Here is a 27,958-nt window from a genome sequence, read left to right on the forward strand (position 1 = left end):
ATCATGGTTGATCATCCAAACTCAGTACCCTGTCCCTGCCTTCTCCCCATATCCCTTGATCCCTTTAGCCTCAAGAAATATATCCAACTCCTTCTTGAATATATTTAATGAATTGGCCTCAACTGCCTTCTGTGGTAGAAAATTCCACAGGTTCACCACTCTCTGGGTGAAGAAATTCCTCCTCATCTCTGTCCTAAATGGCTTACCCCTTATCCTTAGACTGTGACCCCTGGTTCTGGACTCCCCGACCATCGGGAACATCCTTCCTGCATCTAGTCTGTCCAGTCCTGTTAGAATTTTATAAGTTTCAATGAGATCCCCTCTCATTCTTCTAAACTCCAGCGAGTATAAGCCCAATCGACCCAATCTCTCCTCATACGTCATTCCTGCCATCCCAGGTGTCAGTCTGGTGAATCTTCGCTGCGCTCCCTCCATGGCAAGAATATCCTTCCTCAGATAAGGCGACCAAAACTGCACACAATACTCAAGGTGTGGTCACACCAAGGCCCTGTACAACTGCAGCAAGACATCCTTGTTCCTGTACTCGAACCCTCTCGCTACGAGAGGATTTCAGGCGAGCTGCAGCCCTTGAAGAGCTGCTCCCTTGCCAGATAGACTTATCTCCAGCCACGTGTGCTGCAGGCCAAGCTCTCTGCACCAACTTTTCATGTGTCAGCAGCCTATTCAAATTAAGGGGAGGGGCTCCTGTCAGGAGATTTGGCATGGCTCGCCCTCTGTGCAGCCTCCATTATGGGCCCGCGCAACCCTGTTTTGGCCAGACATGGAAAATTGGGACTAATATCTATTGTCCTATTAATGGATTCAGATGGAAAGGGATGCTCTGTTTCCTGAGTAGTCTTGGCTGGCTCTACCTGAGGCTAATTTACAAGTGATCCTGAGGTTCTGTACCTCAGGAGCTATTGGGATGTCCTTTCCATATCCACCACTCAGATGTAAATTCCATTTTCTGTCAATTTGCTAGCTGACCGGTTCAAGGACTGTCCAAGGCCCTGCCTTAATCAGCTAGTAATGGAAATGTCCACCCTGCTGCTGCAGATCTCGTACCTTCTCTAGAAGAGGATAGAACTGCTAACCTGCCTGCTAATCTTAACAGGTACCGATTGGGCAACAAAAGAAAAATCTTTATTGCCTATTCAGCGGGTTCGAGACTCTGGCCTCTGGAGGGGAAAGAGCTGACTTTATTGATGCAGGCAAGATAATCCTCTAACAGGATTTGGTAACGGATGATGCCTTGGCCAAAGGTCAAAGAATCCACGGCATTGTGGAGGTGATGCCTTTTAGTGGGTCATCAGCTACAGATTTAACAGACGTGAGCTCGAAAGGCCAGACTGGTCCCTGAAGGATGAACATTTATGCTTTTGGAGAAGATAATGGCCCAGAAATTCGGGTCTCCACGGGTGAGTACGCACGGGGTACTCACCCGTAGGCCCAACGGAAGTGCCGGTTTCGTGCATGCACTGCGCATGCACGGGAAACCGGAACTTCCGTTCCCTTAAAGGAAGGAGTTCAGAGGTCGAACGCGTGCGCCGGAGAGGCAGCGCGTGCGCATGGAACTTACGTTTTATTTGCAGGTTTTCCCGGGAGGGTAAGTCTCCAGAAGTTACACAGGTGAAAAGCAGACGTAAGGCCTGCTTTTAACAAGGTAAGTGGTGAATTAATTAAAACTAAAACATTTTTTCCACAGGTTTATTATTTTTAAATACTTTAAAGAAAGGTAAGTTTATTTTTAGCCCCGTTAGAAAATGTAATTAATGTTTTCAAAAATTTAAATTATTGTTTAAAATAGTTATTTTATGTAATTTATAGTTATTTTAAAAATGTGATTTAAAAAAAAAAATTATTTGAAGATTTAGTGATGATTTGAAGGCTTATAGTATTTATAGGTTTGACAGCTCTTCCTGTCAAACTTATGAATGGAGCATTCCCTGCTACCATTGGCTCTCCATGGCCCACGTGATCCCAGGGGATGCTTCGAACTAACTGCGCCCCTGGGACATGCAAGCACTGCGCGCCGGCAGTTGGAGGAGGCCCAGGATCGGAATCCCACGGGGGCCCACAGCACAATGGCCGGCGCGGTAGGTAAGTGCAGGTCGGGGGCTTACACCCGCGGGAAGCCTCTGACCCGAATTTCTGGGCCATTATTTCTTTCTTTGGCTGTATGTCGGCAACCCCTGCAGGATAACTGGGCTGACATTCGAACGAGCAAAGGCCAGATTTCAGATCCTTTTCAGAGATGATTTATTGTGACGCCTCCCACCCCCTCGACCTTCCACCTATCTTTTTGCCTCCTTAGGAGTCTTTCTCCAAAGGCCCTTTGGTTTCTCCCAGACATTCTCCAACAAAATACCATTTGAGAATATTACGGTGCTATGTGCAGTGTGAAGGAGTTCAACAGACACATCGACTTGGATTTTACGATTGCCGTTCCTCTCTGCCCACTATTTAATTCTGTTTAGCAGAAGTGAGCCACAAGCATAGCCCAAGGAGGGCTGGTGGTGGAACGGGAGATGTCACGTTGGTGCAACAGGAAGCATTTTTCTGCGGTTGGGAGTTAAGGCACATGGGGTCAGAGTGGAGGCATCTGCAGACCCTGACCTGGGAGCGCTGGGATGAGAGGGCTGTCCTATGATGAGAGATTGTGTAGAATGGGCCGATACTCTCTGGAGTTTAGAAGAATGAGAGGTGATCTCATTGAAACATACAAGATTCTGAAGGGGATTGACAGGGTAGATGCTGAGAGGTTGTTTCCCCTGGCTGGAGTGTCTAGAACTAGTGGGCATAGTCTCAGGATAAGGGGTCGGCCATTTAAGACTGAGATGAGGAGGAATTTCTTCACTTGGAGGGTTGTGAATCTTTGGAATTCTCTGCCCCAGAGGGCTGTGAATGCTGAGTCTTTGAGTATATTCAAGGCTGAGATCGATAGATTTTTGGACTCTAGGGGAATCAAGGGATATGGAGATCAGGCGGGAAAGTGGAGTTGAGGTCGATGATCAGCCATGATCTTATTGAACGGTGGAGCAGGCTCGAGGGGCCGTATGGCCTACTCCTGCCCTTACATCTTATGTTCTTATGTTGATGGTGACACCGTGTAGAAAGTGGAAAATTGTTTCATTCCTCGGCACCAGCGTCCCTTTCCTTGACTTAAAAAAAAAATTCAATATGGGCAAGGCCGTATATTTTCAGTTTTCAAGGAAACAAATGGACGGAATTGCACAATGCAGTCCCAAATTGATATGGGGAGAGGGCGGGAAAGTGGAGTTGAGGTAGAAGATCAGCCATGATCTCATTGAAGGCTCGAGGGGCCGCATGGCCTACTCCTGCTCTTATTTCTTATGTTCAAATCACCTTTAAGAATTCTGGAATCCCATGCAATCAAAACAAGATTCTGTCACTGTAAGCCAGTGACCCTGAATATGGGCCATACTGAGTGATTTTTCCCACATTAGTTTATAAGCTCTTTGCTCTGTTCTGCGATGTAGAATCAATCATCACAACCTTATCACAAACCTGACTCCTATTACTTCATGTAAATGGTACAGTAATTTTATTACCTGTCTTCGGTCAAAATGAAATGCAGCCAATCTGTTCACACACTCACTCTGTATTCATTAAGCAGTGGTACTTGTAATGAAAGCATAGTATTTAATCGGGAAACTGTTCTGGACCAGACACACTCAAACTGCTGATGGAAGCTTATTACAGCTGATAGTATTTTGAGTATTACAGAGGGATTGGCATTCTAAACTAAAATTATTGCATTGCAGTCTACTCCTCTTAATTCAAACTATAAGGAAGAACGAACTTGCATTTATATGGCGCCCTTCACATCCTCAGGACATCCCTAAGTGCTTCCCAGCCAATGTTGTAATGTAGGCAAACACAGCAGCCAATTGGTGCACAGCAAGACCCCAACAAACAGCAATGAGATAAAGGACCAGATGATCTCTTTTGGGTGGTGTTAGTTGTGGGATGAATAGTGGCCAGGACACTGGGGAGAACTCCCCTGCTCTTCTTTGAATAGTGCCGTGGGATCTTATACACCCACCCGAACAGGCAAACAAACAGCACCTCCGACACTGCAGCACTCCCTCAGTACTAGCACTTAAGTATCGGCCTAGATTATGTGTTCAGCTCTTGGAGTGGGGCTTGAACCTTCTGATACAGAGGTGAGCGTGCTATCCACTGAGCCAAGTTGACATGGCCAGCTGTTAATTTGTACTGCAGTCTTGCAAACAGACCCCTTCCCAATGAAAAGTCCTTGCTTAGCTCGAAGTAGGGTTTCCAGTGAAGTCCTGACCAGCGAAACATGCTGCCGGATTCAAAATGGGCTGTCGGTGGAAGCAAATCACCAAAACTGAAGCCTGGAATTTCCACGAGGGTTCTCCCGATCTCCTGTCGAAAGGTCGGCGAGACCCCTGGGGAAACGTCGGAAACGACTAAAGCGGGGCTTCCGCTGAGGTTATGGCGGGAGATCGGGAGAGCCCCCAGGAAATTCTCCCCCAGCGTATTTTGTGAAATGACTGGAATTTGTACTGCGCAGCCTCTACAGTGCAATAGAAAGGTCGATCTCACGTCAATTGGTATAACAACAACAGCAATTGCATTCATGTAGCGCCTTTGATTGACTGGCTGCCTGTTGGGCGGGAAAGCCTGTGGCACAAGGATGCAGCGGAGGAGCAGGTAGGTCTAGTGGTGGTAAGGGGGCGGGGGGGGAAGAGGTCACTGGAGGGGAGATGGTGGTCTTGGGGGGTAGAGCATGGACGGGGGGGGGCAGCTGTCAGAGATGGTGGTCGCAGGGGGTCGGTGATCGCAGGGGGGTCGGAGAATGTGGAGGAGGCGGGGGTGGACAGATCACAGGGGGATTTACAGAGTAAGCTTGTTGGGCCGGGGGAAAACACCCCTGCTCCTCCTGGCCCACAAGCAGTGCTGGAAAGGCACTTACCTGATAGATCCGGTCCTTCTCGCTTCCTTTTACCTGCCGGGTTTCCTGAGGCCTGGGAAACCCGGCCGACAGCAGTTAAAAATAGAAATCTTGTTAAAATGGAGGCACGCAGCCTCCTTAAAAGTTTTAAACGACCGATCCGCCTCCTGAGAGCGGATTGGTCGCCCCAAACCCCTCACCCTGCATTAATATTGTATCAGCTGTGGTTCAGTGGGTAGCACACTCGCCTCTGAGCCAGATGGGTTATGGGTTTAAGTCCCACTCCAGAGACTTGAACACATAAAGCTAGGCTGACACTCCAGTGCAGTGCTGAGGGAGTTCTGCACTGTCGGGGGTGCCGTCTTTTGGATGAGACGTTAAACCGAGGCCCCGTCTGCTCTCTCAGTTAGACATAGCAGATCCTATTTTGAAGAAGAGCAAGGGAGTTCTCCCCGGTGTCCTAGCCAAAATTTATCGCTCAATCAACGTCGCTGCAACAGATGATCTGGTCATTATCACATTGCTGTTTGTGGGAGCTTGCTGTGCGCAAATTGGCTGCTGCGTTTCCTACATTACAGCAGTGACTCCACTTCAAAAGTACTTATTTGGCTGTAAAGCGCTTTGGGACATCCGGTGGTGATGAAAGGTGCGATAGAAATGCAAGTCTTTTTTTTACTGAAAGTGGGCGGGTTCGGGTTTGAAATTTAATGGGGGAGAAATTCGGTGGGCTGCGCCACCAGTTAGCGCCTAAAGAGGGCACTCAGTGGCTTTAGCGCCACTGGCCACGCCTCCCGCGATATTTAGCTGGGGCGCTAATGGCGGCGTTAGCCTGTTGTGCTGCGCCGCCACCGATGACGTCATCGGTGTGCGCAGCGCCCCGCTACCGCCCTGATCATGATATTTGGCAGCGACCGCCTCTGTAGCGCCGCTCGCTAATCGCGTCCGGTTCACGGGGCCTTCCTGTGGCGGCAGTGGCACAAATTAAGGTGGAGGTGCGGGGCGGCCGTTTTTTTCGGCGGCCACCTGCCAGCACCTCCGTCCCCGGCCTCCTGATCTCCCCCCGCGGCATTGCCAGCTGTTTTCCGAGAGCCCGGCACTTCTCCTCGGTGCCGGGCTCTTTTGCCGGCACTCGTGATCGCTCATCGCGCTGGTGCAGGCCCCGCCCCCTTAAGAATGGGAGGAAGGCCTGCAGTACCGCAGCGCGTGCGGCACGTTGCGCTGCGATATTCAGTTTCAGCGCCCTAAGAGGGACGCAGAGCGCCTCGAGCCTCGCCCCGTGTCCCTCTTGGGGCGCTCAAGCTGAATTTCCGGCGATCGCTGCTGCTCCGATCGCAGCGCAAAATCTGGCGCCCAGGCGAGCTTGGCGCCCCGTTTGCGGCTCCACCCAATTTCTCCCCCCAAAAGTTTTTTAACTTCCCACCCGTCCCCAATCCACCCGTTTTTGGGGGTTAAAATTACACCCCGTCCCCCCTTCGCCCCGTGTCTCTGGAGCTTCTGCCGATCTCCCACCCACGTTACGGCAGGCAATTGGGACAACCCCTCTGGAAATGAATGGCAGGGAACCAGAGCCCTGACCATCCACCAGCAATGTCATTGGGGGAATCAGGAACAAAAAATGAAAGGGCAGCTACAAGTGAGCACAAGGCTGCGACACATCAGAGTGGTTGGAAAAAATGATCAGCTGCTTGCGGTGGGCCCTCGTGGTTTATAATGTCAACTGAGCCCTGGAGCACATTACAAGCTTGTACCGCGCCGCCAGACACTGCTTGTTCTTCATATAATTGGCTTTGTTTATTGAAGGAACATGGGACTTAAGAAACTTGACGTGACTCAATATATATTTCTTCCTTGGCCAATAATGAATGAGATTGAGCTGATTCATCACAAGTTGTACCACAGCAGGGGATGATTTGGTACAAAGCCAATGAACAGCTTTGAGTTCATAACTGAAATTTGATTACAGCCAGATCAAATTCTTTTTTAATACAATTATTTCATTAGCATCTTCTTTGTGATGAGATTTTGTTTTTGACTGTGTTGTTTGTGGCAGTGCTGGGGAATGGAACATGTTTCTCGCATCTGTCACCAAGCATTCCCAGGTCAAGTACAGCAAATGTGCAGAGTGAAGCTCCCTTTACTCTTGCCCTGATAATCTGCCTTAAAACCCAACCCTAGAAGGCCACCCCTACTGCAGCAGTGTGAACCCGAGAGACACTGCCAATTTAATACTGAATTATGGGCTGTTTTGTTACGGGAATGCATGCCCAAAAAGGATAAGTTTGAGATTGGCAAAGCTCATTTCACACAGTATATTACAGTCGGCAGGCCAGAGACTTCATTAGGAAATGCCATTCACCTCATCTAGCCCACTCATTCCACAGACTATTCTACTCTATCTTCGGCAACACCTCCCAAACCCGCGACCTCTACCACCTAGAAGGACAAGGGCAGCAGGCGTATGGGAACACCACCACCTCCAAGTTCCCCTCCAAGTCACACACCATCCTGACTTGGAAATATATCGCCGATCCTTCATCGTCGCTGGGTCAAAATCCTGGAACTCCCTCCCTAACAGCACTGTGGGAGTACCTTCACCACACGGACTGCAGCGGTTCAAGAAGGTGGGGGTCACCACCCCCTTCTCAAGGGCAACTAGGGATGGGCAATAAATGCTGGCCTTGCCAGCGACGCCCACATCCCGTGAATGAATAAAAAAAAAATTAAATTCTTGGACTCTAACCCATCTGTTGAATGTTCTGAGGGGAGGTTCTGTACCATCAAACAAAACTCTAGGGTGGTCATCAATCATCACATCTCCACTATTCAACCCTGACCCATTGTCCTTCCCTCTCCTCCAGCTCCATGATTCGGGTCATTTGAGTTTATTGCAGAAATAGGTAAATTCTTTCTTTTATTTGATGAGGATTAGGTGGGAAATAAGCATCAAGTTGTCAAGTTTTATGGTATGTTGCAGTCTGTGAACTTGTCTTCTACCTCAACTGATATCATAAAAAGTTGTTTTAAAGAGTGATAGAATCAGAAATTACAGCACAGAAGGGGGTCATTCAGCCCATAGCAGGGGAGTTCGCCCCAGTGTCCCGGCCAATATTTATCCCTCAACCAACATCACTAAAACAGATGATCTGGTCATTATCACATTGCTGTTTGTGGGAGCTTGCTGTGTGCAAATTGGCTGTCGCATTTCCCACATAACAGTGACTCCACTTCAAAAAGTACTTTATTGGCTGTAAAGCGCTTTGAGATGTCCGGTGGTCGTGAAAGGTGCTGTATAAATGCAAGTCTTTCTTTCTTTCTTTCTTATTGGTGTCAGCTGTGGCTCGGTGGGTAGCACCCTCACCTCGGAGTCAGAAGGTTGTGGGTTCAAGTCCCACTCCAGAGACTTGAGCACAAAAATCCAGGCTGACACTCCAGTGCGGTGCTGAGGGAGTGCTGCACTGTCGGAGGTGTCGTCTTTTGGATGAGATGTTAAACTGAGGCCCCGTCTGCTCTCTCAGGTGGATGTAAAAAATCCCATGGCACTATTTCGAAGAGAAGCAGGGGTGTTCTCCCTGGCGTCCTGGGCCAATATTTATCCCTCAGTCAACTTAACAAAAATAGATTAACTGGTCATTATCACATTGCTGTTTGTGGGAGCTTGCTGTGCGCAAATTGGCTGCCACGTTTCCCACATTACAACAGTGACCACACTTCAAATAGTACTTCATTGGCTGGAAAGCGCTTTGGGACGTCCAGTGGTTGTGAAAGACTTGCATTTCTATAGCGCCTTTCTTTTTTATGGGGCTGATGCTAGCTCTTCTGCTGAGCTACCTAATTCCATCTCCCCGTCCTTTCCCCATATCCTTTTTGCATGCGTCCTTTTCAAATATTTACTGTTTAAATGATATCTGTCTCGGTAACCACTTGCAGTGAAGCATTTCACGTTGCAATAACCACCGTGTGAAGAAAATGCTTCGAAGCTCCCCCTTCATCCCTGCAGTGATAATCCTGAGTCTGTGACTATGTGTTACCGATTCACATCCAGTGGAAACAATCTTTCACTATTTACACTCTCCAAGCTTTTTATAATTTGGAAAATCTATGTTCAATCCCTGTCTCTCAAGTGGATGTAAAAAATCCCATGGCACTATTTCGATCCCTGCAAATGGTATGTTGGCCTTCGTAGCGAAAGGATTCGAGTACAGGAACAAGGATGTCTTGCTGCAGTTGTACAGGGCCTTGGTGAGACCACACCTTCAGTACTGTGTGCAGTTTTGGTTGCCTTATCTGAGGAAGGATGTTCTTGCCATGGAGGGAGTGCAACGAAGATTCACCAGACTGATACCTGGGATGGCAGGAATGACGTATGAGGAGAGATTGGGTCGATTGGGCTTATACTCACTGGAGTTTAGAAGAATGAGAGGGGATCTCATTGAAACTTATAAAATTCTAACAGGACTGGACAGACTAGATGCAGGAAGGATGTTCCCGATGGCGGGGGAGTCCAGAACCAGGGGTCACAGTCTAAGGATAAGGGGTAAGCCATTTAGGACAGAGATGAGGAGGAATTTCTTCACCCAGAGAGTGGTGAGCCTGTGGAATTCTCTACCACAGAAGGCGGTTGAGGCCAAATCATTAAATATATTCAAGAAGGAGTTAGATATATTTCTTAAGGCTAAAGGGATCAAGGGATTTGGGGAGAAGGCAGGGACAGGGTACTGAATTTGGATGATCAGCCATGATCTCATTGAATGGCGGAGCAGGCTCGAGGGGCCGAATGGCCTACTCCTGCTCCTATCTTCTATGTTTCTATGTCTCAACTTTCTCTGTTTTTGTGAAAAAGCTCCAAGTTTTCATGCCTTTCGTCATAACTACTAGGTCTTATTTCTAGTATCATTCCAGTGAATCATTGCTGTACCCTTACCAAGCTCTAATATGCTTCCTATAATGGGGTGCCCAGAACTGTGCACAATTCCCCAACTGTGGCCTAACCAATCTCTTGTATGTTGAATATAGAAAATGTCACCATTCAAAATCCATACGCAAAACAGACCAATTTGCCTTCACACTGCTTCCAGCTCCACTGAAATAAGACCGCAAACTGATCCAGAACATCATTAAGCCCATCCTTTTTCTACCTTTTTATCTAATTAATGTCACTTAATGCTTTAATTAACTTTTAACATATAGTTTAAGACAGAATGCATTACAAAAACCCAAGGGATACCATTTATATCCCACTCATGGCACTAGTCATAACTCACTCGTAGCTCTATTACTCGTAAGTTGGCACGTCAGACATAAATCATATCCTGTGGGTCTACATAATCTGTCCTGTTTGGCCACCTCAAGTAGCTTTTTGCTTCAGAGCAGCGATACTGATATCTGAAATTCTGAAAAGCTTCTGACTGACCACATTCAGGCAGCAAGTAGTCATTAGCGACGATGTCAGCCTGTCAGTAATTAGCTGCCTTGTTTTAGTTTCCAGTTGTTGCCTTTCCCTGCTGCATCTCTCAGGCGCAGAACAATTAAAATTCTCATCCTCGTGTTCAATTCCCTCCATGGCTTCGCGCCGCCTCCCCCCCACTCCCCATCTCTGTAACCTCCTCCAGCTCTACAACCCTCCGAGATCTCTGCGCTCCTCCAATTCTGGTCTCTTGAGCATCCCCGATTTTCTTCGCCCCACCATTGGCGGCCGTGCCTTCAGCTGCCTGGGCCCTAAGCTCTGGAATTCCCTCCCTAAACCTCTCCGCCTCTCTACCTCTCTTTCCTCCTTTAAAGCGCTCCTTAAAACCTACCTCTTTGACCAAGCTTTTGGCCACTTGTCCCAATATCATCTTATGTGGCTCGGTGTCAAATTTTGCCTGATAACACTCCTGTGAAGCACCTTGGGATGTTTTACTATGCTAAAGGCGTTGTATAAATACAAGTTGTTGTTCAAAAGCCTGGATGAAGCAACTGCAGAATTTAACAGGGTGAGTGAAAAATGCACGAGGACTTCAATTTCACGACAGCTCACTTTTGCTATTATGTCGTGCCAAACGTTCACGAGGGTTTGGCACAATATCTGCAAAAATAAGACCCAAAAGCCTCCTGATTTACAATCTTTATCCCTTCTCGTAATTAATTAAACAATAATGAATACACACAGGCAAGACAATTAATCTAAATGCAATGTTGTGAGTGAGAACATCACGAATTTTACAACACTATGATTGCCAATCTCTTCACTGATGCAGGCTAATTGACTTTGTGCTGTTCAGCATTGGAAATTTACAGACTATAATTTCAGTCGATGGTATATCAGGGACAGTGGGGGTTGCTATGGCAGCGATTGTTTAGTCTATTACTGGCTTGGTAAGAGGCCTTACAAGTGCACGTTGTTGAACTTATTATTGGCACTGTGTCTTGTTTCTAACCTCAGTGTAATTATAATTGCAAATGAATTGTAATGAATGGAATTGAAGTAATATAAATTCAATTCATAAACAAATTTGAAGCCAATAATAGCTGTCAGTTGCTGTAGGCATAATGTTTACTCAGACAAACATGGACATCGCAATCTGAATTTAGCAACGAGTCTAGACTCCTAGGTCTCGTTCAGCTTCATCCTTAGCCATTTCAACACCATTCATGGAGTATATATATATGTCATCTAATACTTCTTCCGACGTGCAGTACTTTGCACCTGTCTGCATTAAATTTCATCTGCCATTGTTCTGCCCACTTACATATGTTGTTGTGTCATTTCTGAGCTGCCTCTTCTGATTGCCAGTTTGATATCACCTGCCAATTTGGCCACTTTGATTGGAGTTTTTGAATCCAGGTCGTTTATGTCAATTAGAAGCAATGGTGGTCCCAGCACCGAGCCCTGAGGCACCACGCTCAGTACCTCCTTCCATTCTGACATAACTCACCTAATGAGTACTTGTTGTCTCCGGCCCCCAACCAGTTTCTTATCCATTCCCAGGGTTTGCCTTGAATCCCCACAGCTTTGAGTTTAATTAACAGCCTTTCATGTGGAACTTTGTCAAAAGCCTTTTGGAAGTCAAGGTACACCATGTCATCGGGCTTCCCACAGTCCACTTGGGTTGTTATGTCCTTAAAGAAGTCGAGGAGCTTAATCAGGCAGGGTCTTCCCCTTCTGAATCCATGCTAACTGCTGTTAACCGCATTATAGTTGTATAAATAATCCGCAAGCTTACTTCCGATAATCAGTTCCATCATTTTACATGGAATGGTAGTAAGACTAACGGGTCTGTAGTTGCCCTTTTTGAATGTGGGTGTCACATGAGCCTGTTTACAATCTTCTGGTACTTCCTCAGTGTCTGTTGACCCCCTCAATGATTGGCAGTGCTCATTGACTCAGTCATAATGGTCGTCACTGCCTCAACAATCTCCTCCCTCGTCTCTCTCAATGCAATGAGATACAATACTCTCTCTCAGCAGTCTGGGACAAATACAATCTATTCCTGGGGATATATTTGTTTTGAGCCCATTTAGCCTGTCTAGGTCTTCCATCTCATTTGCAGTGAAGTCACTGATTATACTTGGGGAATCTTTGTTTGGAGAGGGCGTGTTGCTCATATATGCGGAAGAAGTACTCATTCACAAATAATTTTTTGCCGTTCCGTTTAGCCCCAGCTGCTATGTCCTTCTCCAGGTCTTCCTTTGCCTCTCTGATCACCAATGTCCCCCCAAATTTTTTTTTTGGGCGGGAGGTCCCTTTAAAGGGCTGTGCGGCCCATTCAAAATTTCACGCGTGTGCAAAATCTCCCATTGCGAAGCCGGCAAGCGGCCTGCACAGCTTAACGGGAATGTTGCTGATCACCCTTTTCATATGTTTCTGCATTTTCTTATATTCATCCCAGTGGGCCCCTTCTCCTTTCTCCCTACAGGCCATTTTTCACCTTTATCTCACTTCTAACTTGTTTGTTGATGCATTCCGGGTTGCGTTTGAGCTTTGTCAGATATGTGACTGCTCAGCATTATACCTTTAATGGTGTTCCACTTATCTTCTACTGAAGCATTGTTGAACAACCACTTCATTTCATCAAATTTAGCCCTTTTAAAGTTATGTACCTGACCGTAGGTATTTCTGGCCCCCAGATCATGTTCAATTTTATCATTCTGTGGTTGCTGTCCCACAGGAGTGCTACAATTCCATTTCATTAATAATTGTTTTTTTAATCTTCACACATTTCCCTTGGAGAACGGTGTGAAGTAGTGGAAGGACTCTGCAGGCTGATTAAAAGTCTGACGGGCCGCGACATGAGCTCTCCTTCCATGACTTTAACCATCTTTATACAGGAAACTTTGGTTTATCCGGAGGTTAACTGTCCGGAATGCTCGAGCCACCGGCAAAAATCAGGAGCCGCTTCGTTAGTTTTTTTTTCTTTTCGTTGCTTTTTTTTCACCAGTCAGGCTCTGCAAGGTCTCGCTGAAGCTGTTGTTAAGCTACAGAGACGCTTGCAAGGTACGGCCAACTGTTTAGAAGCTGTTGGCAACAGGGTTTGTTGCCAGATACGGAGCTCAAAATCTCCGTATGTTTCAACGTTAGCGCTGGTTTGTCCGGCAGTTTTGATGGGACGGCAACAGCTTGGTCCCGGATAGCACAAAGTTTCCTGTACCAGCCAATAGGAGGGTTAGTCCTATGTGGCAGGAGGGTTTTATGAGCTCCCACAACCCATACGATGAGGGGCGGGGGGGGTCACCCACACCCACTGGACGCGAGTTTCCCGCTGGCCAGAATTCCGAGTCGGAGCTCCGGGACTGTCTGGAGTGGGGTTCGAACTCTGCGCTAGCCCTGACTCAGAAGTGGGGATGCTACCTTTAAGCTAAAGGCTCACTCTAGGTGGCTTTAGCAGACAGTGAGGCAGTAACAGTTCCCATCACAATGTCAATGAGTCTGAAAAGTCAGTGCTTTTAGGATGTAGGCAGTCCTTGAGACCTTCGGAGGGTGATGTGGGAGTCACTTGTAATACAGGAAACTCTTTTTTTTATCTGGCACTGACGGGACCGGCGTGGTGCCGGTTGATCAAAAAGTCTGGATTACAGAGAGGTATACTTACTAAGGTACGAGAGCCCCGTACACGGCCACAGATCCAGGCGTCCCTGTTGCATGGCAACAGGTGCAGGAACCCCGGTTACAAGGTCACAGATCCAGGAGTCCCTGTTGCATGGCAACAGGTGCAGGAACCCCGGTTACACAGCCACAGATCCAGGAGTCCCTGTTGCATGGCAACAGGTGCAGGAACCCCGGTTACACGGCCACAGATCCAGGAACCCCGGTTACACGGCCACAGATCCAAGCGTCCCTGTTGCATGGCAACAGGTGCAGGAACCCCGGTTACACGGCCACAGATCCAGGAGTCCCTGTTGCATGGCAACAGGTGCAGGAACCCCGGTTACACAGCCACTGATCCAGGAACCCCGGTTACATGGCCACTAATATGAAGTAAAACTTACCTGAACCTACTCCTGAATTTTGCCGGTTAAGAGAGATTTCCGGTTATTTAGGTGCCGGTAAAAAGAGAGTTTCCTGTAGATCAACATACAGGAAACTTTCTGGTATCCGGCACTGACGGGACCGAGCTGTTGCCGTCCCATCAAAACTGCCGTAGAAACCAGCGCCAATGTTAAAACATATGGAGCTTCTGAGCTCCGTCTGAAGCAACAAACCCTGTTGGCAACAGCTTCAAAACAGTCGGCGCAGCTTGCAAGCGTCTCTGTAGCTAAGCAACAGCTTCAGCTAGACGCTTGCAGAGCCTGACTGGAGAAAAAAAGCGACGAAAAGTAAAAAAACTTATCTGCACCGACTCCTGAATTTTGCCAGTGGATAGAGCTTTCCGGACATTTAACCTCCGGTTAAACGAAAGTTTTCCTGTACATATGATCTGGCAAGTCATGTATTGCTCATGGGAATGACAGAATAAACTGTCAACTATCAACAAAACTGACAACTTTTGGACAGTTTCTGTCACAGTGAAGAAAAGTGCCAACTCACTAAGAGGTATTCAAACACCCCACAAGCAGCAGGGGGCTGGCACTTCAATGAAAAACAAAAATTGACACTGAGCCATATAAGAAGTTAGGGCACCAGAAACAGGGGATTAGGGCAGCTCAAGAAACAGGGGAATTAGGAGCTCCAGAAACAGGGCCTATTGTAGTACATTCACTGCTGCCCCAGCGATCAAGCCTGGAACCGTCCTGGTATGCATGGATCAGCATCACACCACGGAATGCATTTACCCATCCAAGGTGCCCTAGAAAAAGGGCTTTGACACTCAGTGATAGATGTCAGCCGTGGCTCAGTGGGTAGCACTCTCGCCTCGGAGTCAGAAGGTTGTGGGTTCATAATCCCACTCAGTGAGACTTGAGCACAAAATCTAGGCTGACACTCCAGTGCAGTACTGAGGGAGTGCCGCACTGTCGGAGATGCTGCCTTTCGGATGAGGCGTTAAACCGAAGTCCCATCTTCCCTCTCAGGTGGATGTAAAAGATCCTATGGCACTATTTCAGAGAAGAGCAGGGGAGATCTCCCCGGTATCCTGGCCAATATTTATCCCTCAACCAACTTTACTAGAACAGATTATCTGGTCATTATCATGTGTGCAAATTGGCTGCCGCGTTTCCTACATTACAACAGCGACCACATTTCAAAACTACTTTATTGGCTGTAAAGCGCTTTAGGACGTCCTGAGGTCATGAAAGGCGCTATAGAAATGCAAGTTCTTTCTTTCTTTAACCAAGGTAGGTGACCTGTTCCTCGGACTCTGTTAATAGCATTCCTGATCCAGTGGCGAGGGGCTGTGTGGGGAGACCTCTCCGATTTGCCCTCCCGCTCTGATGGAAGTCTGTAAGCTCCACTCAGTTTGGATCACCGAGAGTGTCCAAGGGGGCATAATGCTATTGTTAGATTGCCTGCTTTTGTTGGTTGCAATCTTTTAATATAATACAATGCTTGAGAAAAAGGACGATAAAATAATGTCTTCACCCGGGCTGCAAACTCCAGCATAAAAAGCACTAAGAGCTGTGCCTGAGTGCTTCACTTGAATTGATTGTTATTTAAAGCCGACATTCTTCCCAAACATCACTGTGCACACAATAGCTAAACTGAACTTTTAAGGAGGATTAGACTGATTGATCCGTAGTGCTGGTTAATGTCTTTGTGCAGAGGCAGAATTGATTCAAATTAAGATCTGAAAGCCTGATCGAGCTTTGAAGTCCCATAGTTCACTGGGAATACCAATTAAAATTGTCTGGGAGGAGTCGTTGGAAAGCTCGACAGACGGGCTCGAATCAAATGGTGGACAATCAAGTTACTGGCATCACTGGGCTAGCTAACAGTAACTGTGTCTGCACGGGGTAATCATTCATGCAGATAAATCTCAATGTGCCGTCACTTTTGGGACAACCATCATTGTTCTGCTTACTCCAAACAGTAAACGTCACGCTGAAGCTTTTAGAAAATGGATGCCACGGGGATCATTTGAAGATAACTTCTCCAGACAAACAGGGAGTCTACCCAGGGTTGGCCATATTGTGTTGGTAATGGGCGAGTATAAACACGTCTAACTGCCTGATGCATTTTCCTGACACTTTGATGGGTTGCCTTGATTTGATGTGATCCCAAGGCAAGTCTTGCAGCAATCTTCGGAACAGTAAAAGATGAATCTCTCGGTTCCTATACACAAAGGGCCAATGTAAGAAATGCGACAGGCGGGCGGACCTGCGAGGGAACGAGGCTGAGCGGCGGCAGTATTTAAAAACAGCTCCGAGACCAGGTGAGGCCTCAGAGCAGCGGCGGCAGGCGGGCGGACCTGCGAGGGAACGAGGCTGAGCGGCGGCAGTATTAAAAAACAGCTCCGAGACCAGGTGAGGCCTCAGAGCAGCAGCGGCGGCAGGCGGGCGGACCTGCGAGGGAACGAGGCTGAGTGGCGGCAGTATTTAAAAGCAGCTCCGAGACCAGATGAGGCGTACCAGTCTCCAATCTCCGAGCTCAGACGGAGGGAGAGAAGTAAAAAGTGATTGAAGTGTGACGTCACCAGAAAGCAGGTAGGTGATTGGTTGGTGAGTATTTCTCTCTTTATAAACTTAAACTCTGTGGTTTATAGTTACTAAGGTCTCTCTGGTGTAGCGGGGACTGTTGGTAAACCATTTAACTGTAGTGTAATTAGTGGGATTGATTGATTTAATTTAAATTCAATTAATTAAAGGGTAAGTCATGGCAGGACAGCCCGGCCACGTGGTATGCTCCTCCTGCGATATGTGGGAACTCAGGGACACTTCCTGTGTCCCTCACAACTACATGTGCAGGAAGTGCATCCAGCTGCAGCTACTGACAGACCGCATTGCAGCACTGGAGCTGCGATTGGATGTATACTGGAGCGTTCGCGATGCTCGGGACATCGTGAATAGCACATTTATGGAGTTGGACACACCGCAGGTAGAGGTTGGACAGGCAGAAAGGGAACAGGTGACCAACAGGCAGAGTACTAGGCGCAGGCAGGTAGTGCAGGGGTCCCCTGTGGACATCCCCCTCTCAAACAGATACACCACTTTGAGTGCTGTTGGGGGGATGGCTTATCAGAGGAAAGCAGCAGCAGCCAACTTCCTGGCACCAGGGGTGGCTCTGCCGCACAGGACGGGAGGAAAAAGAGGGGTGGAGCTATAGTAATAGGGGATTCTATTGTAAGGGGAATAGATAGGCGTTTCTGCGGCCGCAAACGAGACTCCAGGATGGTGTGTTGCCTCCCTGGTGCAAGAGTCAAGTTTGTCTCAGAGCGGCTGCAGAACATCTTGGAAGGGGAGGGTGAACAGCCAGTTGTCGTGGTGCATATCGGCACCAACGATATAGGTAAAAAGCGGGATGAGGTCCTAAAAGCGGAATATTGGGAGTTAGGAGGTAAATTAAAAAATAGGACCTCAAAGGTAGTAATCTCAGGATTGCTACCACTGCCACGTGCTAGTCAGAGTAGAAATAGAAGGATATTTCAGATGAATACGTGGCTAGAGGAATGGTGCAACGGGGAGGGATTCAAGTTCCTGGGACATTGGAACCGGTTCTGGGGCAGGTGGGACCAGTTCAAACTGGACGGTTTGCACCTGGGCAGGGCTGGAACCGATGTCCTAGGGGGAGTGTTTGCTAGTGCTCTGGGGGAGGGTTTAAACTAAAATGACAGGGGGTTGGGAACCTGGGCAGGGAGACAGAGGAAAGGGAAACAAGGATAAAAGCAAAAGATAGGCAGGAGAAAAACAAAAGTGGCAGTCAGAGAAATCAATGGTTTAAATCAAACGTGGCCACAGTAAATAATAATTCTAATAGGTCTAAGAACGTTAAAAAAAACAAGCCTGAAGGCTTTGTGTCTTAATGCGAGGAGCATTTGTAATAAGGTGGATGAATTGGCTGCGCAAATAGAAGTAAATGCATATGATTTGGTTGGGATTACGGAAACGTGGCTCAAGGATGGCCAAGGCTGGGAACACAACATCCAGGGGTATTCGATATTCAGGAAAGATAGGCAAAAAGGAAAGGGAGGTGGGGTAGCATTACTGGTTAAAGAAGGGATTAACACAATTGTAAGGAAGGATATTAGCTCTGATGATGTGGAATCTGTCTGGGTAGAATTGAGAAATACTAAGGGGCAGAAAACGTTAGTGGGAGTGGTATATAGACCTCCAAACAGTAAGGCGAAGGTTGGGGATGGCATTAAAAGGGAAATTAAAGAAGTGTGCAATAAGGGCACAGCAGTCATCATGGGTGACTTTAATCTACATATAGATTGGGCTAACCAAATTAGTAACAATACTGTGGAGGAGGAATTCCTGGAGTGTTTACGGGATGGTTTCCTGGACCAATATGTCAAGGAACCAACCAGAGTTCAGGCCATCTTAGACTGGGTATTATGTAACGAGAAAGGATTAATTAGCAATCTTGTTGTACGAGGCCTCTTGGGTCGGAGTGATCATAATATGATCGAATTCTTCATTAAGATGGAGAATGAAGTAGTTGACTCAGAGACTAGGGTCCTAAATTTAAATAAAGGAAACTACGATGGTCTGAGGCGCGAGTTGGTTAGGATTGATTGGGGAATATCACTCAAAGGGTTGACAGTGGATAGGCAATGGCAAACATTCAAAGACCGAATGGATGAACTAGAGAATTTGTTCATCCCAGTTTGGCATAAAAATAAAACAAAAAAGGTGACTCAACCGTGGCTAACAAGGGAAATTAGGGATAGCATAAGATCCAAGGGGAGGACATATAAATTGGCCAGAAAAAGCAATAATCCTGAGGATTGGGAGCAGTTTAGGATTCAACAAAGGAGGGCAAAGGGATTAATTAAGAAGGGGAAAATAGAATATGAAAGTAAGCTTGCAGGGAACATAAAAACTGACTGTAAAAGCTTTTATAGATATGTGAAGAGAAAAAGATTGGTGAAGTCAAGCGTAGGTCCCTTGCAGTCAGAAACAGGGGAATTTATAATGGGGAACAAAGAAATGGCAGACCAACTAAATACATATTTTGGTTCTGTCTTCACAAAGGAGGACACAAATAAACTCCCAGAGATGCCGGGGAACATAGGGTCTGATGAAAGGGTGGAACTGAAAGGAATCAGTATTTGTAGGGAAATGGTGTTAGGAAAATTAATGGGACTGAAGGCCAATAAATCCCCTGGGCCTGATAATCTACATCCTAGGGTACTTAAGGAAGTGGCCCTAGAAATAGTAGATGCATTGCTGGTCATCTTCCAGAACTCGATAGACTCTGGAACAGTACCCATGGATTGGAGGGTAGCTAATGTTACCCCACTATTCAAAAAAGGTGGTAGAGAAAAAGCGGGGAATTATAGACCGGTAAGCCTGACATCGGTAGTGGGGAAAATGCTAGAGTCCATTATAAAAGATGTAATAGCAGAGCACTTGGAAAGCAGTGACAGGATCGGACAAAGTCAACATGGATTTACAAAAGGTAAATCATGTTTGACTAATCTACTGGAATTTTTTGAGGATGTAACTGGTAAAATAGATAAGGGAGAACCAGTGGATGTGGTGTATTTGGACTTTCAGAAGGCTTTCGATTAAGGTCCCGCATAAGAGATTAGCGTGCAAAATTAAGGCACATGGGATTGGGGGCAAGGTATTGACTTAGATAGAGAACTGGTTGGCGGATAGAAAGCAAAGAGTTGGAATAAACGGGTCGTTTTCCGAGTGGCAGGCAGTGACTAGTGGGGCACCGCAAGGATCGGTCCTAGGACCCCAGCTGTTCACAATATATATTAATGATCTGGACGAGGGAATTGGATGTAATATCTCCAAATTTGCAGGCAACACAAAGCTGGGTGGGAGGGTATGCTGTGAGGAGGATGTCGTGAAACTCCAGTACGATTTGGACAGGTTGGGTGATTGGGCAGAAACATGGCAAATGCACTACAATGTGGATAAATGTGAGGTTATCCACTTTGATGGCAAAAACAGGAAGGCAGATTATTATTTGAATGGCAATAGATTGGGAGAAGGGGAAGTGCAAAGAGACCTGGGTGTTCTTGTACACCAGTCGCTGAAGGTAAGCATGCAGGTGCAGCAGGTGGTTAAGAAGGCAAATGGTATGTTGGCCTTCGTAGCAAGAGGGTTCGAGTACAGGAACAAGGATGTCTTGCTGCAATTGTACAGGGCCTTGGTGAGACCGCACCTTGAGAATTGTGTGCAGTTTTGGTCACCTTACCTGAGGAAGGACGTTCTTGCCATGGAAGGAGTGCAGCGAAGATTCACCAGGCTGATACCTGGGATGGCAGGAATGATGTATGAGGAGAGATTGTGTCGATTGGGCTTATACTCACTGGAGTTTAGAAGATTGAGAGGGGATCTCATCGAAACCTATAAAATTCTGTCAGGCCTGGACAGACTAGATGCAGGAAGGATGTTTCCGATGGTCGGGGAGTCCAGAACCAGGGGTCACAGTCTAAGGATAAGGGGTAAGCCATTTAGGACTGAGATGAGGAGGAATTTCTTCACCCAGAGAGTGGTGAACCTGTGGAATTCTCTGCCACAGAGGGTGGTGGAGGCCAGTTCATTAAATATATTCAAGAAGGATTTGGATATATTTCTTAAGGCTAAAGGGATCAAGGGATATGCTTGCAGCTTTCAGTGCTGGCGAGATTTCTAACTGAGTCTGCATAGAAGGACTCAGGTTAGAAGTCAGACTGTCAGTGTTTGACAGCTTCAAACAGCTGTGAAAGACTGATATTTCATCCGTCAACACGTCTTGACTGATGAAATTTCAGTCTGTGACGTCACCTGTTGCCGGGTGGCCCTTAATTGGCCTGCTGAGCCCGCTGGGCAGGCTCAACAAGGTCAATCAAGTGAAAATCGCATGGATTGGCCGCATCTCGATGGAGGCGGGACTACAACCCGAATGTTGTAGTCCCGCCTCCTTCCCGACTTCTGAATGAAAATCCAGCCCATAGAGTCATAATGGCACAGAAGGAGGCCATTCAGCCCGTCGAGTCCGTGCCGGCTCTCTGTACTGCAATCCCACCAGTCCCATTCCCCCGCTCTATCCCCGTAGCCCCGCCAGTTTATTTCCCTCAAGTGCCTATCCAGTCTCCCCTTGAAAACATTGAGTGTCTCCGCTTCCACCACTTCCGTCGGCAGCGAGTTTCAGGTCCTCACCACTCGCTGCGTAAAAAAGTTTTTCCTCAGGTCCCCCCTGTATCTCTTGCCCAAAATCTTAAATCTGTGTCCCCTAGTCCTTGTACCATCAGCTCGTGGGAACAGCCTTTCCCCGTCTAGCCTATCCAAACCCGTCATAATCTTGTACACCTCTATCAAATCACCCCTCAACCTCCTTTGCTCTAATGAAAACAAATCCAGCTTCTCCAACCTGTCCTTATAGCTAAGACCCCCCATCCCTGGAACCATTCTGGTAAATCTCCTCTGCACCCTCTCAAGGGCCTTCACATCCTTCCTAAAGTGGGGTGACCAGAACTGGACGCAATACTCCAGTTGTGGCCTAACCAGCGCTTTATAAAGGTTCAGCATAACTTCGCTTCTTTTGTACTCAATGGACTCGATTTTGTCAATGGGAAGCTTTTGGAGGCGGGACTCCCACTTTTTGGGTTGTAGTCCCGCCTCCATCGACTTGTGGCCAACCCACGCTATTTTCCCTTGATTGACCTTGTCCAGCCCGCCCAGCTTTTGACAGATGAAAAATCAGCGTTTGACAGCTCTGTGAAGCTGTCAAACACTGCCAATCTGTGTTCTAACTTGAGTCCTTCTACTCAGACTCAGTTAGAGATCTCTCCAGACCAGAAAGCAGAGGCTGCAGCTTTTGACAGTTCAGCGGCCATTCTGCTTTCTGTGCCGTTGAGCTCAGGGACTCCCGAGAACTGAAGGAAGGAAGCCTGCAGGAGAAAGTGAAGGTAAGTAAAACTTATTAAAACACTTTACACTTACCTCACACACTTACCTTTGCACACATGCACCCATCACTCACCTGCACAATGGACATCTCGACCCCTCCAACCCTGCAGACCGATGGCCCGCCTCGCTAACTTGGCGTGGTTCGGAGCTGTCGGACAGCCCACATTTCAGGGCTAAAAATAGGGATCAGGCAAAAATCTGCCTGTTAACTACCTGTTAACAGGTAGTTAATTGGCACTAATCCCCTTCCCGCCTCGGAGAGGCAGCTCCCAGCACAGGTCGGGTACTCGCCTCCTGGGACATTGGCACGGAGGCGGGTTGGGGGCGGGATGGGTTCCTGCCCCCCGATTCTGCAATTTTCCCGCCTCCAAACCCGCCTCCTCGGGGCTTGGAAAATCGAGCCCAATACCTCTATTTATGAAGCCCAAGATCCCATATGCTTTGCTAACCACTCTCTCAAATATGTCCTGCCACCTTCAGGGACCTATGCACATTAACTCCCAGGCCTCTCTGTCCCTGCACACTCTTTAAAACTGTGCCATTAAGTGTATATTGCCTCTCCCTGTTCCTTCTGCCAAAATGCATCACCTCACACTTCTCTGTATTAAATTCCATCTGCCACTTGTCTGCCCATTCTGCTAGCCTTTCTTGTCCTGTTGCAGTCGATTGGTATCATCCTCACTGTTTGCCACACCCCCAAGTTTGGTGTCATCGGCAAATTTAGAAATTCTACTCTGTATTCCAATATCCAGGTCATTTTTATATATATAGGTGAAGGGGCATTGTATAAGCCACTGTGCTACCCAGTCCCGTCTTGTTTTTCAGTTACTTTACTGCCTTCCTTTTTTTTAACCTCAATCTTCCCTCCTCCACTCGTTGACTCATGCTATGGTTTTTTCGACCAGCACTGGCAACCTTGTGTTACCTCAGTCACGCAGCCATCCTTCAAGTTCAGTGCAGTTCCACCATTCTATTCAACCATGGGGGGAATCACATCCTTGGCTGATACTGTTCTCACCTTCGTGTTTATTTACCTCAGGCCACTAATGCATGTGGAAAAAGATGATGCGAGTATAAAACTGGTCACTTGACAATGATTATTTGTAACACCAGTCCGGCTGATAGAAGTGAACTTTGCATAGACCAACTTTTGGCCATTTCTAGTCTGTGTGGCTCAGTACCACACCGGGTGGTGCATTTACCAACCGAGACACCAGGGCGCTCACAGTCAGCTGCATGGAATTACAAAATATCACATTGAGTCCAGAGCACAGAAACAGGCCATTCGGCCCAACTGGTCTATGCCGGTGTTTGTGCTCCACACGAGCCTCCTCCCACCCCTACTTCATCTCACTCTATCAACATATCCTTCTATTCCTTTCTCCCTCATGTGCTTATCTAGCTTCCCCTTAAATGCATCAGTTCTTACATTCTCTATTCAACAAAACAGTACACACTCCCTTCTTCTGAGACCTTGTACATAAGGCTAGCGCGAAAGGACTTACAAAAGCTTACCTCATACATGTAGTCAAAAAGTTCCAGTATGGTCAGGAGACTTGCACCGATGAACAAACCCATCTGACCTCCAATGTCACCTTTGAACAGAAAATAACAGGAGTTCATGATTAAAGCAGCAGATAACTGGCAGTGTAGTCTTCTTTCACATACTAAATAAAAATTGTTTACTCAGAAGCTTGTCACCTCTTTGCAATATGGCTGCAATCATCGTATTCATCATAAATAAAGATTTTGACAGCACCTCCCAAACCCGCGACCTCTTCCACCTAGAAGGATAAGGGCAGCAGGTGCATGGGAACACCACCACCTCCAAGTTCCCCTCCAAGTCACACACCATCCTGACTTGGGAATATATCGTCCGTTCCTTCATCGTCGCTAGGTCAAAATCCTGGAACTCCCTCCCTAACAGCACTGTGGGAGTACCTTCACCACACGGACTGCAGCGGTTCAAGAAGGCGGCTCACCACCACCTTCTCAAGGGCAATTCGGGATGGGCAATAAATGCTGGCCTTGCCAGTGACGCCCACATCCCAGGAACAAACACAAAAAAACATGGTGTGACACCGATGCCTTTCTGTGAAAGTAATTCTTTTCCCACTCCATTTACGAGCATAAACCTAGATAGGATGTTTGAACAAAATGCCTTTAGGATGGTATTCGTCCAGATTAGGAATGAACTGCTGGCTTCTTTTCTTTCACCAGTCACTGTAACTTCCAGAAAATATGGATCAACAGGCTGCGTGAATTCAAGGTAGTGCAATAGACAACTTGGCACGTTTAGTGAATGAATTGATGTATTTTCCCCGTGCATGACATCAGCGGAAAGGACTTCTGGGAAAATCAGACAGGAAGAGGAAGTTCATGAGGATCTGTGCTGTGGGCTTTGAATCATGTTGTAAGGGCCAGGAGAGAGCGCTGCACAAGAGACTGTATACGCATGCACAGAGCCCTGCTCCCTGAGTAGGTTTTAAACGATGAGAGTTACTGAAGGGCCAAAGAGATCCAATAGACCCTCCAAGAACTGTTTAAATCTAGTTTGACACCAACTGGTGTAGACAGCTTCCCCAAGAGTTTCTCATACTGCTATATCCGAGAGTCAGGTTGGATGCTGAGTCTGGACATATACTGTCACTTTACACTGCTGTGAAGCACAAAGCACACTGGCAGTGACATTGAAACCTTTATAGAATCGTAAGGGGAAAAATTCGGTTGCTTTGCGCCTCCCGTTAGGGGCGCAAAGCAACTAGCGCCCGGACGCAGCGCCTCCCACGCCTCCCGCGAAATTCAGTGGGAGGTTAGCGGCGGTGGTAACTGGTAGCGCCCCATAGCGCTGCACCGCCGTGCGCAGCGCCCTGTTCGCGCCCCGGCCGCGATCTTCAGGAGTGCCCCCGACTTACCGCCGGACGCTATGTCCGACGGAGTCAGGGGGGGCCTACCTGCGGCTGGGGAGGCGCTATTTAAAGGCGAGGTGTGGGGCGGCCATTTTTGTTGCTGGCCGCCTGCCAGCACCTGCCTGCGCTCCCGTCCCCGACCTCCTGAAACGCCCCCCCGCGGAGTGCCGGCTGCGTTCCAAGAGCCCGGCACTTCTTTTGAGTGCCGGGCTCTTTTGCGGGCACTCCCGATCCCCGGGGGCCCAGGGTCGCGCTGCGCAAGGCCCCTCCCCTTTAAGAAGGGGAGGAAGGCCTGCAATACCACGGCGCTGCAGCACGTAGCGCTATGATATTCCCTCGCTGCGCCCCAAGAGGGATGCGGGGCACTTCCAGTAGCGCCCCGCTTCCCTCTTGGGGCGCTACCACTCAATTTCCGTTGCGGGGGGGGTGGGGGGTGCTAATTTTTCCGGGGTGCTAAGTTAGCGGCCCAAAGGGGGGCTCTACTCAATTTTTAGCCCACAGAATGCTACAGCACAGAAGGAGGCCATTCGGCCCATCTGGTCTGTGCCGACTCTTTGAAAGCGCTCTCCAATCAATGTTCCCTTTGGGCCGCACGGCCGCGCAGCTGTCTGCAGCTCCCGCGCAGGCCGCTTGCCGGCTTTACCATCGGAAAAACCGCGCGTGTGCGGGAATTTGAATGGGCCGCGCAGCCCGTTAAAGGGGCGGCGCAGCCCAAAAAAAATATTAAAGGGAACATTGCTTCCAATTTGTCCCTTTTTTGCCGACAGCCCGGCAAATCTTTCCTCTTCAAGTATTTATCCAATTCCCTTTTGAAAGTTACTATTGACTCTGCTTCCACCGCCCTTTCAGGCAGCGCGTTCCACATCACAACAAGTCGCTGAGTAAAGAATTCTCCACACCTCGCCTCTGGTTCTTTTTGCCTTGTTCTTTTAGTGTGCTTGTTATGATATTAGTGGTAAAATATCAGTACCGCACCAAGCATTCCATTTATTACATTGACAGGCAGTCCAATTAAGACACCATTTGGCCCTTTTCATGCTGCTTGACTGGAATGTCAACTTTACAACTAAACACAAGAGTCATAAATAATGAATGTTAACAATCAAGTCGGGGACTGGGAGCATTTGAGCTGGTTTCCCTATTAAAAATATTTGCACTCGATATCCCTCTTTTTAACAGGGTCCAATTTCCTTGCAGCAAGTGTCCAAGAAACAGCTCCATAACTCACAATTAGCATATCAAATATTTTCCAATGATGGAAAGATCTGCCAAACCAGTCGGGTGCATCTGGGTTCCAGCCTGGTAGAACCCAGTTTAAATTCCCTGAAATAGAAAGAGAAAATGCTGGAAACACTCAAGCATCCGTGGCGAGAGAAACAGAGTTAACGGGCAGGATTTTCATTCAGGAGTCGGGTTGGAGGCGGGACTACAACTTTCGGGGTTGTAGTCCCGCCTCCATCGAGATGCGGCCAATCCACGCGATTTTCACTTGATTGACCTTGTTGAGCCCGCCCGGCGGGCTCAGCAGGCCAATTAAGGGCTACCCAACAAAAGGTGACATCACAGACGGAAATTTCATCTGTCAAGAGCTTTTGACAGATGAAATATCAGCGTTTCACAGCTGTTTGAAGCTGTCAAACACTGACAGTCTTACTTCTAACCTGAGTCCTTCTACACAGACTCAGTTAGAAATCTCTCCTGCACAGAAAGCTGCAGGCTGTCACTTTTGACAGATCACAGCCATTCTGCTTTCTGTGCCGGTGAGATGAGGGACTCCCCGAACCTAAAGGAAGGAAGGCTGAAAAGGTAAGTACAGGTAATTTAAACTTCTTTAATCACTTTAGACACACCAAACACACTTACCTTTGCACTCATGCACACATCACTCACCTAAACACCGACATCTCGACCCCTCCAAGCCCTTCAACCCGACGGCCCGACTCCTCTAACTTGGCGTGGTTTGGAGCCATCGGGAATCCCACAGTTCAACCTTAAAAATAGGGATTAGGCTAAAAACTGCCTGTTAACTACCTGTTAACAGGCAGTTAATTGGCACTAATCCCTTCCCGCCTCGGGGAGGCGGGTCCCAGTGCGGGGCGGGTACCCGCCTCCTTTGAAACTGGCATGGAGGCGGGTTGTGGGCGGGATTGGTTCGTGCCCCCCCCCCGATTTCGGGATTTTAACCCCCCACACGCCTCCAATCCCGACTCCACGGGTCAATGAAAATCGAGCCCAACGTTGGAAAAAGCTGGAGATGTAACAGGTTTTTAAGCAAGTGCAGGGGCAGGGAAAGGGGGGAGGGGAGGAAAGAACAAAAGGGAAGGTCTGTGATAGGGTGGAAGGCAGGAGAGATTAAATGACAAAAGGGACGATGGTGCGAGGCAAAAGGAGATGGTAATGGGACAAGTAAAGACACAAAAGATGGGTCTAGAGGAGGTGTAAATGGGTATGGCAGAATTATCAACAGCTGCCATCTGAAAAAATAGGGGCCGAGGTTACCTCCCTCCTTTCCCTGCTTAAAACCTGTTCAGTCTCTAACTTTTTCCAGTTCTGATGAAGGGTCATCGACCTGAAACGTTAACTTTGTTTCTCTCTCCACAGATGCTGCCTGACCTGCTGAGTGTTTCCAGCATTTTCTGTTTTGATTTCAGATTTCCAGCATCCGCAGTATTTTGCTTTTACATTT

The 27,958-nt window shown here is 47.7% G+C and overlaps 1 protein-coding gene across 3 annotated transcripts in view; it reads right to left on the minus strand.

Annotated features, from left to right (window-relative positions):
* The window catches only part of LOC147097007 (acid-sensing ion channel 1-like), a 361,076-nt gene that overhangs the window by 21,927 nt on the left and 311,191 nt on the right, over positions 1-27,958 (minus strand). For all 3 annotated transcript variants that reach the window (XM_085972733.1, XM_085972735.1, XM_085972734.1), the window contains exon 8: positions 23,879-23,958. In XM_085972733.1, the coding sequence (XP_085828859.1) occupies positions 23,879-23,958 (80 nt within the window). The remainder of the gene's footprint in view (positions 1-23,878; positions 23,959-27,958) is intronic.

This window comes from Somniosus microcephalus, chromosome 33, assembly GCF_052327205.1.
Source record: "Somniosus microcephalus isolate GS21.2 chromosome 33, FLI_Smic_1.0, whole genome shotgun sequence".
Classification (NCBI taxonomy): Eukaryota; Metazoa; Chordata; class Chondrichthyes; order Squaliformes; family Somniosidae; genus Somniosus; species Somniosus microcephalus.